The sequence below is a fragment of the Cydia strobilella genome, chromosome 5 (genome assembly GCF_947568885.1).
Source record: "Cydia strobilella chromosome 5, ilCydStro3.1, whole genome shotgun sequence".
Lineage (NCBI taxonomy): Eukaryota > Metazoa > Arthropoda > Insecta > Lepidoptera > Tortricidae > Cydia > Cydia strobilella.
The window spans coordinates 20841131-20855286 of NC_086045.1; the positions used below are offsets into that span (position 1 = coordinate 20841131).

At 43.4% G+C, this 14156-nt stretch overlaps 1 protein-coding gene across 1 annotated transcript; it reads right to left on the bottom strand.

The window, feature by feature from the left end:
* Positions 1-5743: 5743 nt before the first annotated feature.
* LOC134741593 (uncharacterized) lies at positions 5744-13536 on the bottom strand. Its single transcript, XM_063674432.1, has 10 exons — positions 13441-13536; positions 13154-13345; positions 11794-11898; positions 10101-10356; positions 9139-9266; positions 8153-8347; positions 7740-8017; positions 7291-7381; positions 6458-6625; positions 5744-5999 (listed from the first exon to the last, which is right to left on the bottom strand). The coding sequence occupies exons 1-10, from the start codon at positions 13471-13473 to the stop codon at positions 5832-5834; spliced, it is 1614 nt and encodes a 537-aa protein (XP_063530502.1). The 5' UTR covers positions 13474-13536; the 3' UTR covers positions 5744-5831.
* Positions 13537-14156: the final 620 nt, after the last annotated feature.

Genomic DNA, 14156 nt, shown 5'->3' on the forward strand with positions numbered 1-14156 from the left:
TGTCTGTAATTTGCTGTAGAAAAAAGTCTGCCAATTTTGGGGGGGAGGGGAACGTCAAATGTATACGTAACGCATAGACATAGTACAACTTATACACGTAACGTCAAAATAGCCATGTCAGATAAACGTCAGTCCATGCATTGTGTATGACCATTGGCCGACTTTTTTCGACAGAGGGGAACGCCTGTTAATGGCTATTATTGTCCTAATATTATGTGACTATAGGTACTTATGTAAGTTGCATATTTACAGCAGTTGTTGTCCTCAATACCAAATATAATATGTAATGGCGCGCACAGCCGCGCATTACAACACCACGCCGCCGCCACGTGACAGACAGCGGAGCTACCTATCGAGCCGCGGCCACCGATCGAGTGCCAGCCCACTCGCCCCACCCGTCGCGCGCCGGGCCGAGCGTATAAAAGCGGCGCGCGCCCATACAACAGCGTCAGTTGGGCTCACCGCCTTCTGCAGTGAGGACAGCTGATCTCCCGGTCGAGCCGGCGTGTTTTCAGACGCGTAGGCACCCGGTTCCCCTCCGACCCTTCCTGCTTCCCGTAGCCCAGTCAGAGCCGGCGTGTTTTCAGACGCGTAGGCACCTGGATTACGTAACCCGTCCTACCCTGTATCTTGGTCCGAGCCGGCGTGTTTTAGACGCGTAGGCACCCTCGATACTCCCTATCGCCCTGGTCAGAGCCGGCGTGTTTTAGACGCGTAGGCACCCTAGGCGCTCCCCCCCGATTCGCATATCCTTCCCGTCTCGCCATCCCCTTCACTCTTAGGGGATACCGTTCCCAAACCCGCGAGTAGCTTAGGGTCCGCGCCGTACCGTTACAAGAATTAGAAGCCACCCCGCGTCGTACCTAGGATACCTAGACTTAAGGAATCTTACTTTATAATAAACCGGCATAAAAGCCCGCCGATTTGTATTACAACTGTGTTTCCTTATTCTCACTCTGCACCCTCTCTCTCCTCTGAGCTAAATAGGAAACCCTTGCTCCCGTCTGGAACAAGGGAGGTGTATGAGGCTGCGACCGCCCCGGCGAACGTGACCCCATCACATCTGGCGCCCAACGAAAAAACTCACGTAGGAGTCCATAAGGTATCCTGGAAGGAACCATTGCTCGAGAGAGGACAGAATAAATAAATAAATAAATATTTAACATATACCGCCCCGTGTACTCATATATTCCTTACAGCCGCTACACGTAGCATCACCGCACCGAGGCAACTGGGACTGTCGCATCCCGCCCACCCGTAGAGTACACCTAGCCCGCACAGAGGTACACCAGGACCCCCGACACGCTCCATCCAAGTAATAAGGTTAAAAAAAAAAAAAAAAAAAAAAAAAAAAAAAAAAAAAAAAAAAAAAAAAAAAAAAAAAAAAAAACACCGTATACCGCTGCTTACCGGTAGGTATTAGAAATGCCTACAAGTTGGATATACCGACTCAAAAAACCCGAATTAATTAAGAAGCCACGGCACGTGGCGTACCGACTGAAGACTTAACCGTAGAGGAGATACGCAAGGGCTTGGTGGAGATCCTGAAAGAGGAAGAAGCCGATAAAATGGCGGAAAACAATGCAAAGGTGATCACAAAATTAATAAAAGAACGGAACCTCTCGTTTAAAACTACAGACAACGCCGTCGAGTTCATCGAAAGATTGGAAGAGCTCATCGACGCCAGCAAGGTCGAAAAAGAGGACATACTGCCCGCACTACCACGCATCCTGCAGGGCAGAGCGCTCCTGTGGTACAGAAATTACGTAGACTCATGGACCGATTGGAATCAATTCCTGCAAACATTTAAGCTGTACTACTACCCGGCCAATTATGAAGAGGATCTCATAGCCAAAATTGTCACTAGAAAACAAGGAGACCAGGAGAGGTTTACCGACTACGTCACAGACATTCTGACGCTGATGCGCAGGTACGGAAGTCTCGACGAAGCAGCGAAGTTACACCGCATCCACGAGAATATGTTACATAGCTACAAGCTATACATCAAAAGGCAAGACTATAAGACCTTACCAGAACTGTTAAAGTTAGGAACCGAGTATGAAAATATAAGAACACCCACGTACGGTGCAACGACGTCGTCAGGAGCGTGGCGAGACGCCAGCGACAATAACAAATGGAGGGAGGACAAACAAGCAAGTAGCGAACAAACGACCCAAGGTAGGGACGACCGATGCAGCGACAACCAGAAACCGAAACCCGAACCGAGAGAGAGTACGAGCCACACAGTGCATCCGAAGTACGACCCCAAGACCAGCTGCTGGTCCTGTGGGAAACCGGGACATAACGCGGACGCCTGCAGGGGCAGACGCCAAGTGTTTTGCAGCCAGTGTGGAAAACTGGGAGTGCTGAGTAAGGCCTGCTGCAGGAAAGCAACCTGGATAGGGCAGGAAAAGCTAGGAGCAGCCGATAGCCCACAGGCGAGCGACAACCGCATATACACCGATTTGCACATAATGGGAAGAAAATACCGAGGCGTAATAGACACAGGATCCACCAACACGTACATCAACCAGCAAGTATATAATGAATGTAAGAACATCGCGTACCAAAATAAGCTAAAAACAAGAGAAGTAATACTAGCGAATGGGACCAGGACACAAACCCACAACAACTTGTTGGTCGACATAGAAGTCAAAGAGGTAAAAATCAGACACTGGCTGAGGGTACTGCCGTCAGCGACGGACATTATAATAGGAATGGACGTCCTGAAACGACTTGGAATGTCAATAAAATGGCCAGGAGAGAGCCAAGACGAAGAAGACCCCGATGACAAAGATACCCAGAGAAAAAATCCGAAAAACGGAGAGGACAAGCAAAAAGTAGACACTCCAGAAGAAAACCAGAATAGCATAACCGCCGAATTCAGTCAACAGCAGCCAACCACACCGTTCACAGAGGTACATCACAAAATAGAACTAAAGCACACAGGACCCGTAAAACAGAAATACAATCCGCGAAATCCGAAACAGCAAGAAATAACTGACAAACACGTGAGTGACATGCTTCAACAGGGCGTGATCGAGAAGTCCCATAGCTCACGTAGTTTCCCCTTAGTACCAGTGGAAAAACTGTCAGGTCAGTACCGATTCCGTGCAGATTACCGTAAGCTTAGCCAGATATCCGAAGAAGATGCGTACCCGCTCCCACAGGTAGATTTCCGTAAGATTGACCAGATATCCGAAAAAGGTAAATACACCGCAAACCGAGTCACGCGCCGACGAGCAAAAGCGAACCTTACGCAGCACACACAGAGACTAGCGACAAAATACAACCGGAAGAAGAAAATTCGAAAAACACAAACCACGCAGCGCGGACACGAACCGACTTCAGAGATGGAACATGGGACCCTTAAACGTCAATTTAATAAAAGAAAAATAGAGATAGGATGGATAAGAAAAAGTAAGTTACAGATCGCCAGCCCCCTGGCACCGGCACCGTCCTCAAGACCAGACACAGAAGGCGGAAACAAGAAAAGGACGCGCAGGGCGGGCAGAAAGAGGAACGGCGGCCAACAACACGGCCATACGAGGAGGCCGCGAACGCGGCAGGCGCACCCGCCCTACGAACGTCACCGGAAAGGAAAAAGGGGGGAAACAAGAATAAATAAACAGTGAAATAATTAAATATATAGTGTAGTGAAATAATATAAAAATATAATAGAGATTACATTCAAGTACCGTAATAAGAAAAACAAATATAGTGTAGTAAAAAAAAAAAACATAATATTATAGTGTAGTATAAAAAAAAAAAACCGTTAATAGATTAAAGTACCAAAAAAAAAAAACATTGTATTGTTTACATAAAATATAGTTATTAAAGAAAGAATAAGTGTAATCAAAAGTGGGACCAGTTAAACCGCAATAGATACTTAAAATAAGCATAAATAAACAAACGACGTGGGGTCAAGCAGAGAACGTAAGCTCAAAATAAATAAACGTGTTGCAAATAGGAAGACGAATACTTAAAATAAATACAAAAATGAGAGATAAACATTTAGCATCCAGTAAACAATAATACAAATTAAAAAAAAAAAAGGTAACGCCTTTCAGCCAGCATATTCTAACGGTGATTTTTCCCCAAAGGTAAAAATCTCCAGACGGGTGACGGGACTGTAATGGCGCGCACAGCCGCGCATTACAACACCACGCCGCCGCCACGTGACAGACAGCGGAGCTACCTATCGAGCCGCGGCCACCGATCGAGTGCCAGCCCACTCGCCCCACCCGTCGCGCGCCGGGCCGAGCGTATAAAAGCGGCGCGCGCCCATACAACAGCGTCAGTTGGGCTCACCGCCTTCTGCAGTGAGGACAGCTGATCTCCCGGTCGAGCCGGCGTGTTTTCAGACGCGTAGGCACCCGGTTCCCCTCCGACCCTTCCTGCTTCCCGTAGCCCAGTCAGAGCCGGCGTGTTTTCAGACGCGTAGGCACCTGGATTACGTAACCCGTCCTACCCTGTATCTTGGTCCGAGCCGGCGTGTTTTAGACGCGTAGGCACCCTCGATACTCCCTATCGCCCTGGTCAGAGCCGGCGTGTTTTAGACGCGTAGGCACCCTAGGCGCTCCCCCCCGATTCGCATATCCTTCCCGTCTCGCCATCCCCTTCACTCTTAGGGGATACCGTTCCCAAACCCGCGAGTAGCTTAGGGTCCGCGCCGTACCGTTACAAGAATTAGAAGCCACCCCGCGTCGTACCTAGGATACCTAGACTTAAGGAATCTTACTTTATAATAAACCGGCATAAAAGCCCGCCGATTTGTATTACAACTGTGTTTCCTTATTCTCACTCTGCACCCTCTCTCTCCTCTGAGCTAAATAGGAAACCCTTGCTCCCGTCTGGAACAAGGGAGGTGTATGAGGCCGCGACCGCCCCGGCGAACGTGACCCCATCACAAATATAATAAAATAAAAAATAAAATGATGATGATGATATAAACTATGACCTTTCCCGGACCTCAAACTACCTTCATACCAAATTTTATCTAAATCGTTTCTGCAGTTTAAGCGTGAAGATGTTACAGACAGACATTTTCCCATTTATAATATTACTAGCTTTTGCCCGCGACTTCGTCTGCGTGGACTTAGTAACAGCAGCTAAAGTAAGTGTAGCGCCTGGAAAAATTCTCATAGCAAACATTCAATTTGAGCATATTATGCACACAAATTAGCAGGCACTTCAATAATTATCTCAATTCCACCCCGCTTTTTACTTTCTTAAGAGATGATTTTCGAGATAAAAACTATCCTATGTCCTTCTCAGGGACTCAACCTATCTCTATGCCAAATTTCATCTAAATCGATTCAGCGGTTTAAGCGTGAAGAGGGAACACACAGACAGACAGACAGACAGACAGACTTTTGCAATTATAATATTAGTATGGATTAGTAGGGATACTTGGGATTTAGACATTATAATGCACTTATGAATGGACCTAAACCCCGCCAAACTGGCTAATCTAAGGGACACAGCCGATCACGGCTGCCATGGACCAAAAATGTATGTTTGGTCGACTTGGTTACTTAGTAGTTGCCACACGACAGACACAGACGGCGAGACAAGCCCAAGCGAAGGTGACGACCAGGATGCATTTAAAAGCATTTGACAGGGTATTGCTAGGGATAGAGTCCAGTGGAAATACAAGAGTCCCAGCAGTGGAATGTGGAATACTGTAACAAACCAAAAAAACATACACAAGCACGTGCAAATGAAACGTGACTCAAGTAGGTACAACTTAATACAATTTATTCGAAAATTAACTAAAATAAAATTACATTACTAAACAGAAATTACATAATTTCACTTTAAAAAAAAGCTTAAATATCTAGCATCTCCTCCATGCGTATCGAGTAAGGCACGTCGTGCACAGTGGTGAAGTTGACAGCATTGGAGCGCGCCACCACGTCCGATACCACTTGGTCGCGGTACTCCCGCCAGCGGCGCCCTGTCACAAACTCTTTGAACAGCTTATGCTTCGTGGGAATCTGCGAAACAAATTTTATTACACTGTCACGCTATTGTCATTTGTTACCCACCGCTTTACGTTCGTAAACTGTTAGATCAACTTCCAAAATCCTTGGTGTTCCGGCTGCAGTAGAAAAACCTTGGTATGTCAAAATTTATAGTCGCACGGTAACTTTTTTCGAGCTGGAACACTACTTTATAGGCATTAAATGAGGCAACTGTCATCAGAAATTGTATGTATTTGCTGGTTTTTTTGTCTGTCTGTTTGAAAGGCTCAGAATTATGTGATTGCTACATTTTCATCGTTCGGGATTCAGACAAAATACAGCTCAGCGACCCAAAAGACGAGACGGTCTTGAACTCCAAAACAAGAGCACGCTACTTTTCTCGATCCTGCGCCGTTTTCTGCCAATTATCGGCTTGACAAATTAGGTAATAATGCCAATATGCGCATGCTTGTGAAACTGCTAAAAGTCACCTTCTTCTCGAGATAGTGCTGTATCCGTGTCCAGATGTTGGCAGTATTCCGCTGCAGCAGCCAGACCTTGGGCAGCAGCATGCAGTCGACGGGCGTGAGCGCGACGATGCGCCGGTCGCGCATGTTCTCGCCGAAACCGAACGTGGACCCAGGGTTGAAGATGCATACCTGGAATGAGTTTAGGTACAGATATATATATACACATACGTTGGCCCGTATAAAAAATATTTTCATACATATGTAATGATGATTATGGTATGATGATATTTTAGTTTGAAAAGATAATTATGAATTTAATTTTAAGGACGTGGCATTCTTAAAGAAATTTTCTTTTGACCATCTTCTTCCCTCTATATCTCAATACCTATGTGGGTTTTTGAACCTCATTGGTCTGTAGTTTATGGAGGTGATAACCGAAGCAGTAGAATAGATACTCGTAGATATTCGTGATAAGGATAGCAGGAGCTAGACAATCAAACATAGCTCTTAGTTAGTTAACAATGTACTACCGAGTCCGTTTCGCTGCTGTCAGACGGACACTACCGTGGATGAATTTGACTCACTGGTAGTTACAAAGTATTTCCAGCAGATTTGCAATAGTTCCATGAAACGTCTAAGTCATTCTCTCTGACCAAAATGCATTTTATGGAATTAAAGCTTATAAAGTTAAGTTTAAAGGGTTTGTTTCTACGAATTTTCGTATTATTTAACAGCTTTATATCCTCAAAAGTCTTGGGTTCTGAAAACACTTCAATGTGTTTTAACAACAAAACTTCCGTGAGACACAGACATATCATACTTCACTATGTTAATGACAGCGGTGCTTGGCTAACCTGCATGAAATATGTTCTTAAATCAGCTGATCGCAGCTGTTCGGTCTTCTTGGTATCCTCTTGTGAATCAACGGGGATGGCCATACTTACTCTGAAATATCATGAGGATTTCCATAGTCAATTAAGGTGTTGGAAAATAGAGATTAGAGAAAATAGATACTGCGTTGAAGGGGTCCAAAGCACCTACGCTTATGTAACGTCTAAAAACAAAACGCATGTTACCTACCTACAAACTTAGAACGAAAGTCAGTCCTACTTTTGTCGTCTATGGAATATGTATGTAGGTACAGTACAAGTACAGGTGCACTGGGGAATTATAGCGCTAGTTTAACCCTTTACCAGGCAAAGGGTGATACGCCACCCACATAGTATATCGTTTACAATAGTCAGGTTCAAATCCCCTACAAAGCAATATATCTGCCTGATAAGTGATATCAGAAAAAAGTAACCTGACAGACTGTCTGTGTTCACTAGGATGCAGAAAATCCTGAGTGCTTTTCTCATAAGTCGACCTGCTCGGTGCCACGTCCACGAGTGTGACCGATTGCTTTCCCTTGGTCTCACTTCCTGTTTTCAACAAGCGACTGCTTCTCAAAACCCCTTTGCTTGATCTATACTGAGATGTGGCTGCATCCGTCTCAGATTTATCTTCAAGAGTACTTCTCCTATTTTTATAGGCCGCAAACCATTTTTCCTCTAAATCTTTTTCACTTTCCTCTTCAGGTATCTAAAAATATGGTTAACATTAAATTTATAAGTTTGGTTCGACCGAAATCTCGCGCGAGTGCTTATGATATTAAAGTTACCCGTAAAATTAATTTAGGACATGAATAGTTATTACCGTTAGCAGGTAGGTACTTACATAGGGATCGTACAACGTATAGTGGCTGCGGCCAAGGTTCTTAGTGACGATAACCTGCAGCGACTCGATCATCTGGCAGCGCCCGGACAGTACGAAGTACACGAAATTCGCCACTCCTATTCCGTCTCCCAGCAAAGTCTCGTTCCGCGCGTATGACTTCATTTTCGCTACTATACAGCCTTCGCGCCGGGCAACCTGAAAAAGTAACATTTTTTTAGTACATTTCATTTTATGGTTAATACTAGCACTAGCTTTTCGGTGAAGGAAAACATCGCGAGGAAACCTGCGTACATCTGCGGAAGACACTCAGTTGTAGGTATGTGTAGGCCCCAATTCCGCATCCCTCTTGAGCATGAGGGGAGGCCTGTTCCCGGCTGTGGAATATATAGGCTGAATTATTAATTAAATAGTACAGTCGCCATCAGATATATCGGAGCGGCCAAAGTGGTCACAAATATCTGAACACGCCTCTATTGTCATGGCCCTAGATTACGTGTTCAGATATTTTTGAGCACCTCGGCCGCTCGGATATAACTGATGGCGACTGTACTATGGGACTTTAGGAGGCTACATTAGCCTTTGCGTCTATTGTAGACGATTTATGGTGTAACACCGGAGAGACGATAACCTCTCCACAGACATTACACCGCCTGGGACGGCATTAAGGAAACGCAGGGATGCCCAGTACCTGCATTACCCTCTCGGCTTCACTGTCTTAACCCACAGGGAAGGCGAGCCAATACGTGTGGAGGCAGGTCGGCTGCAGGAATCTGCCGCTTATTTTAGGTTGGACCCTACTCGCGCCTTATGGTAACTCCATTCCGGGTTTTAATTTTGGAGTATCGTACTCCTAGATGCTACCCAGGTAGCAAAGTGACGTCAGCGACGTCATAATGACGTCATTTATACGTCATAATGACGTAACGGACGTCATAATGACGTATAAATGCTACCTGGGTAGGAGGCTAGATAGTTAAGTATTTCACCTCATCGAGACTGTCGAAGTAAGTGAACGCTGACATAGCGCGCCGAACCTCGTCCCATTGCTTCTGCAATGATTCCTGCAGCACATTCTTGAAGTCTTCCTTCATCAACGCCAACAACTCACAGTGACCTTTGGTAAAACGAATCTCGATGATTCTAGAAAAGATCGCCCGTGAATAACGCGACCATCAAGCGGAATTATCCCTGAAGGAACCTTGCACAGCACCAAAATTAGTTTCGTAACTTTAACGATATAGAAAATCAGAACTGTATGTAACATCTATTAATTATTTGAGTATTCAGGTTACGTTATATGGTATAACCCCAGTTAACCACCACATTTGGTTACTTGGTAACGGCAAACAAATATTGACCGCCTGTCTATCGACTTGTAGCGATGTCTTGTAAGAAAATGTAATGTGTTCACTGTAATTAGACTTATTTTGCTTCTGCTCTAAGTATAAGTATACAAAGTACAGTATCGCGTACAGTATGGACCAAACGAAGGCCAGTGATAGAAGGTGAAGAGAAGAATAAAGGGTATTGGAGAAATCTAATTTTGTCTACATACTTTGATAAGTAACCATCAGTACAGGTTTCATTTCAGTCAATCACCATTAGAAAAGTGCGCTACTCTCGAACACGAACCCTTCGGGCCTGCGGCCTTCGCATTTAGATACTTGTACTATAATAATGTTCTATGTCTGAAAACTAAACAAAAGAAAGGCGCGTCTTTCTCGGACTCTTCGGGCGTTCGACTGTGTGCGTACAAAAATTCTCAAATATGAAAAAAGTGTATCAAATATCAACATGTCCAAAATATCCACACACTACCTTATCAGATGGGCAACAAGATCATGTACACATAATTTTGGCAGTTTGTCCGTGTCGATATTTAATACCTTGACTGTACAACTTTAAATAAAATGGACCAAAACACAAAAAAAAAGAATACCAACATTACCATTGGTAGTGACAGTAGCAGTCCTCGGTATATTATGGAGCAGCGACACCTCTCCGAACATGTCTCCGGCGGCCATGGTGCCGACGTCGACCGACACGTGCTGCTGCAGCAGGTCGTCGTACACCAGCTGGCTGACGGTCACGTCTCCGGTCACTACGAAGTACATGGCGTGGGCCTCGTGGTGCTGACGTACGATCACGCGGTTCGGACCGTAGTACTTGAAGTATGTCGCCGCTGCGAGTTTTCTCTTCACGTGCTTTTGAATAAAATCAAAATATTCAATTTCAAGTTTCAGGAAGTCAATTTTGTATTAGGCAGAAACGTTTGCAAAAGATATCACAAATATCACAATGCTAAGAATAAACAGGACGTAACAAACATAGTGGGGATCCGTTTAAGGGCATATCGTGTTCTAAATAGAGAAAAAAAAAATTTTGGTCGCGAAAAGTTTTTGGACTTTGTATGGAGGGTTGGCCGACTTGATCGACCTGTCCCATAGAAAAAATATGTTTCTCGCGTCGAAAATTTTTCTCTTTTACTTTTTCCTAATCACAAGTATAGTTAACGCTATCTTTACTGAGCTCGTTCACTTACCTGTACTAACAATGGCATTCTGTTAAACAAAAGCCATTATTTATTTTGTGTGAGCGCGTGGCCTTTGTGCCTGCGCGAGTGGCCAATTGTGTGTGAGCCTCAGGCACAAAGGCCACGCGCTCACACGGGTAGCTCAGTTGGTAGAGGGGCGGGCTGGTACCCGGGATCCGGGATTGCGAATTCGAGTGTCGTCCGAGGCAGTGAGTTTTTCATTTTTCCTTTATTACTAGGCAATGTAGACTGTAGAATGTAAGGTACCTACCTTCCATACCTATAATTCGCGACTACTTTTATAATATCCCCAGTAGCATTTATACGTCATTATGACGTCAGCGACGTCATTATGACGTAATAATGCCGTCATTATGACGTAATAATGCCGTCATTATGACGTCGCTGACGTCTTTTTGCTACCTGGGATGTAAGTTACCTACCTTCCATACCTATAATTCGCGACTACTTTTATAATATGTAAGGTACCTACCTTCCATACCTATAGATGTCATAAAATACACCCTCTCAAACGTTTTTTCGAACAAAAAACAACTAAAGCCAATAATAAAATTGTCAACACATGCAATTTCAAATGCCCTAGCAAATATTTTGTATGGGGTACGTTGCGAAGATAGGTACTTATAGTTGGTCAAGCTAATTTTGTCAGTAGAAAAAGGGGGCAAATTTAAAAAATGTAGGCGTGAAGGGATATCGTCCCATAGAAATTCTGAATTTCATATTATAAATCAGGGATTCCCAAACTGTGCGCCGCGGTGCCCTGGGGCGCCGTAGACAATGGAGAGGGGCGCCGTGAGGCAATACTCCTCACCATGTTACCTATCTATTTCGAATAGCCTAGCTAGATTAGGGCGTGTTAGGGCGCCACCGCCGAAATTTTAAACTTACAAGTGCGCCGCGGACTGAAAAAGAATGGGAACCTCTGGGTCCTGTTTCTCAAAAGCTTGTAACTTGTAATACAAGCGGATGTCACTTTTTGACAGCTTTTGTTAGAAAGGGACTTCCACTTGTATTACAAGTTACAAGCTTTTGATAAACGGGCCCCTGTTATAAATAAAATCTACCATCACATGTAAGAGTCACCTACATTAGGATAACGTTTGAAGCACTTCAAACCACCCAAAATGCGGTAGAGATATTGCTGTTCTTGCGGTGTTCGCTCTTCCGCAAACTTGTTCAGTAATGCTTTATCCTGAAATTATTCAAATGAGCATAAATGCGCAAAGCTCAACGCAGATGGCGCTGCAATCGTTTAAGAAAAATAGATGTCATTAGATACTTTTTTTTTATATACCACGTCGGTGGCAATCAAGCATACGGCCCGCCTGATGGTAAGCAGTTACCGTAACCTATGGACGCCTGCAACACCGGAGATATTACTTATGTCAAATCCATAGAAACAAACCACAGGGTCCACAGGCTACAGTTTTTTTCTTCCTGGCGGTTAGAAGTTAGTTCCTACTTGTATAATACTGCTGTAATTTAAGCTTGTACCTACTACTGTTTTTTTTTATATACTGCGACAATAAATGTTTTTTTTAGAAGCATTTACACTAAGTATAATGGGTTTTAAGTTCATTTATACGTAAATCCTTTCCATGAGTGCAATTTCTTGCTATAGTGCGTTTCTTTTTTTTTTTTATAACCTCAATAGTAGTGGTAACTATTTTCCTCCAAAATTGAATCAGGGTAAATATGCACTGAATAGTGTCATTCACATTTTATTGTACCGCAATATTAGATATCATAGGAACCCTAGCATTTCGGCAAAAAAGGTATTTACCACTAGTTTTGAGATTAGAAAAATTCCAATCTTAAAAAAAGAACATTTTTAAACCCATGGTTCAAACGACAGAGGACACGTATTTTTTTCTTTCGGAGCGATTATTTCCGAAAATATTAAATACACATATCAAAAAATGGTTGTCGGAGACCCTTATTCGTTTTGAAAGACCTATCCAACGATAACACACATCATCATCATCATCTCCTAGCCGATTTCGGCCAAAGCGACTGCGTTTTACCACTGAGATCGTCGCTGGTGCGCTCTCAGGTGACTGACATAGCCAATTTTTGCAGCGAATGTGCGACCACGCTGCAGGTCAGCACCCCTCCGACATAATTGTAACGTATGGCCACAGGTGGTCTGGCCTTTAGCTCGTCGCTATTGGGTTAAAGCAAAAAAATTTTTCAAAAAAAACTGTGTATGGGAGATATTTTTTTTTTGTTTTTATTTTGCCGTTCTGTCGCAATGCATGATTTCTGTATCCATGCCAAATTTCAGCTTTCTAGCACTAACGATCACGGAGCAAAGCCTCGGACAGACAGACATGGCGAAACTATAAGGGTTTCTAGGTGACTACAAGACCCTAAAACGGGGTTATACAGTGCAATTCCTTGGTCCATCTATCTACACGCAATGAGATGTAACAAAAGTGACATCTAACGTTTATGTTCAGCAACTGTTTCTTCTTATGCTTGCTTCTAACGGCTTGCTCCACCCGCCGCTTCACGTCGTCCAAACCCTCGTACTCGTCAACGCCCTCTATGAGCCAGTACCGGTTCTCGAGCACAAACCGTCCGAGCGCACGAAACTGGCATTTCGCGCGAAACTTTTTGCGCATTTGTTCCTCAGGATCCTGAGATGGTAGGAACATTATCCATATAAAATCGGCGTCGCCAAAATTTATGTTATAAAAATGATCGAGTAGAAATTATTATAAATACCACATACGTCTTTTTTCGCCGCTTCTTTTTTCGGTGGCATTTTAAACTTAAAAAATAATGAAATAATTTAACACGCTTGATAAAATATATAACAAAGCAAAGTTGACGCAAGAAAGGTATATCTAATAACATGTCAAATATATGACAGATAGGTTTGTCGATGGAGTTTAAAAACTTTTTCAAAAATTCGGTTTAAAGTTTGTCAAAGGACTGTCTCATTTCAAACATAGACAGAGAGAATCATATTATCTTTGTCTTATACTAGTACTAGCACCCAAAAGAAACGGATAAGTATAATTTTCCTAGTTGTTACTGACTGACAAATTGGTTTGACCAACTATAGTTACCTATTTTTTTTAACATTCAATATGTGTCATCATCCCTAATTCCCTATTACGTGCGCGGTGCGGTGCGGTAGTGTGTTATGACTTTAATAGAGTTATGTCGCTACCTCAGAATAATGACTAAAGCATAGAAGTCGGGCAAAAATGCTTCGCAAATATGTATACCCGTACTTTACTTCCTTACGAATTAGATAATGTGCCGAAAAGAGATGCATATATGCTTGTTATTTCTCATTTACGTACGGTGTCATAATTTTGATAATTTGCTAGGGATGTAACTGTGTCGACTTTTTATATCGATAAATTATGCATAAGTTTATGTGCCGTGTAAAATAATAATCACGAAATTGGCAAATTGATAATAGTCTGGCTAATGAAA

Coding starts and splice junctions, on each gene's coding strand:
- LOC134741593 (XM_063674432.1), bottom strand. CDS start 13,473: ATGCCACCGAAAAAAGAAGCGGCGAAAAAAGAC. Junction 13,346..13,440: donor AAGAAGCGGCGAAAAAAGAC/GTATGTGGTATT, acceptor CTACCATCTCAG/GATCCTGAGGAACAAATGCG. Junction 8,018..8,152: donor ATACGTTGTACGATCCCTAT/GTAAGTACCTAC, acceptor CCATATTTTTAG/ATACCTGAAGAGGAAAGTGA.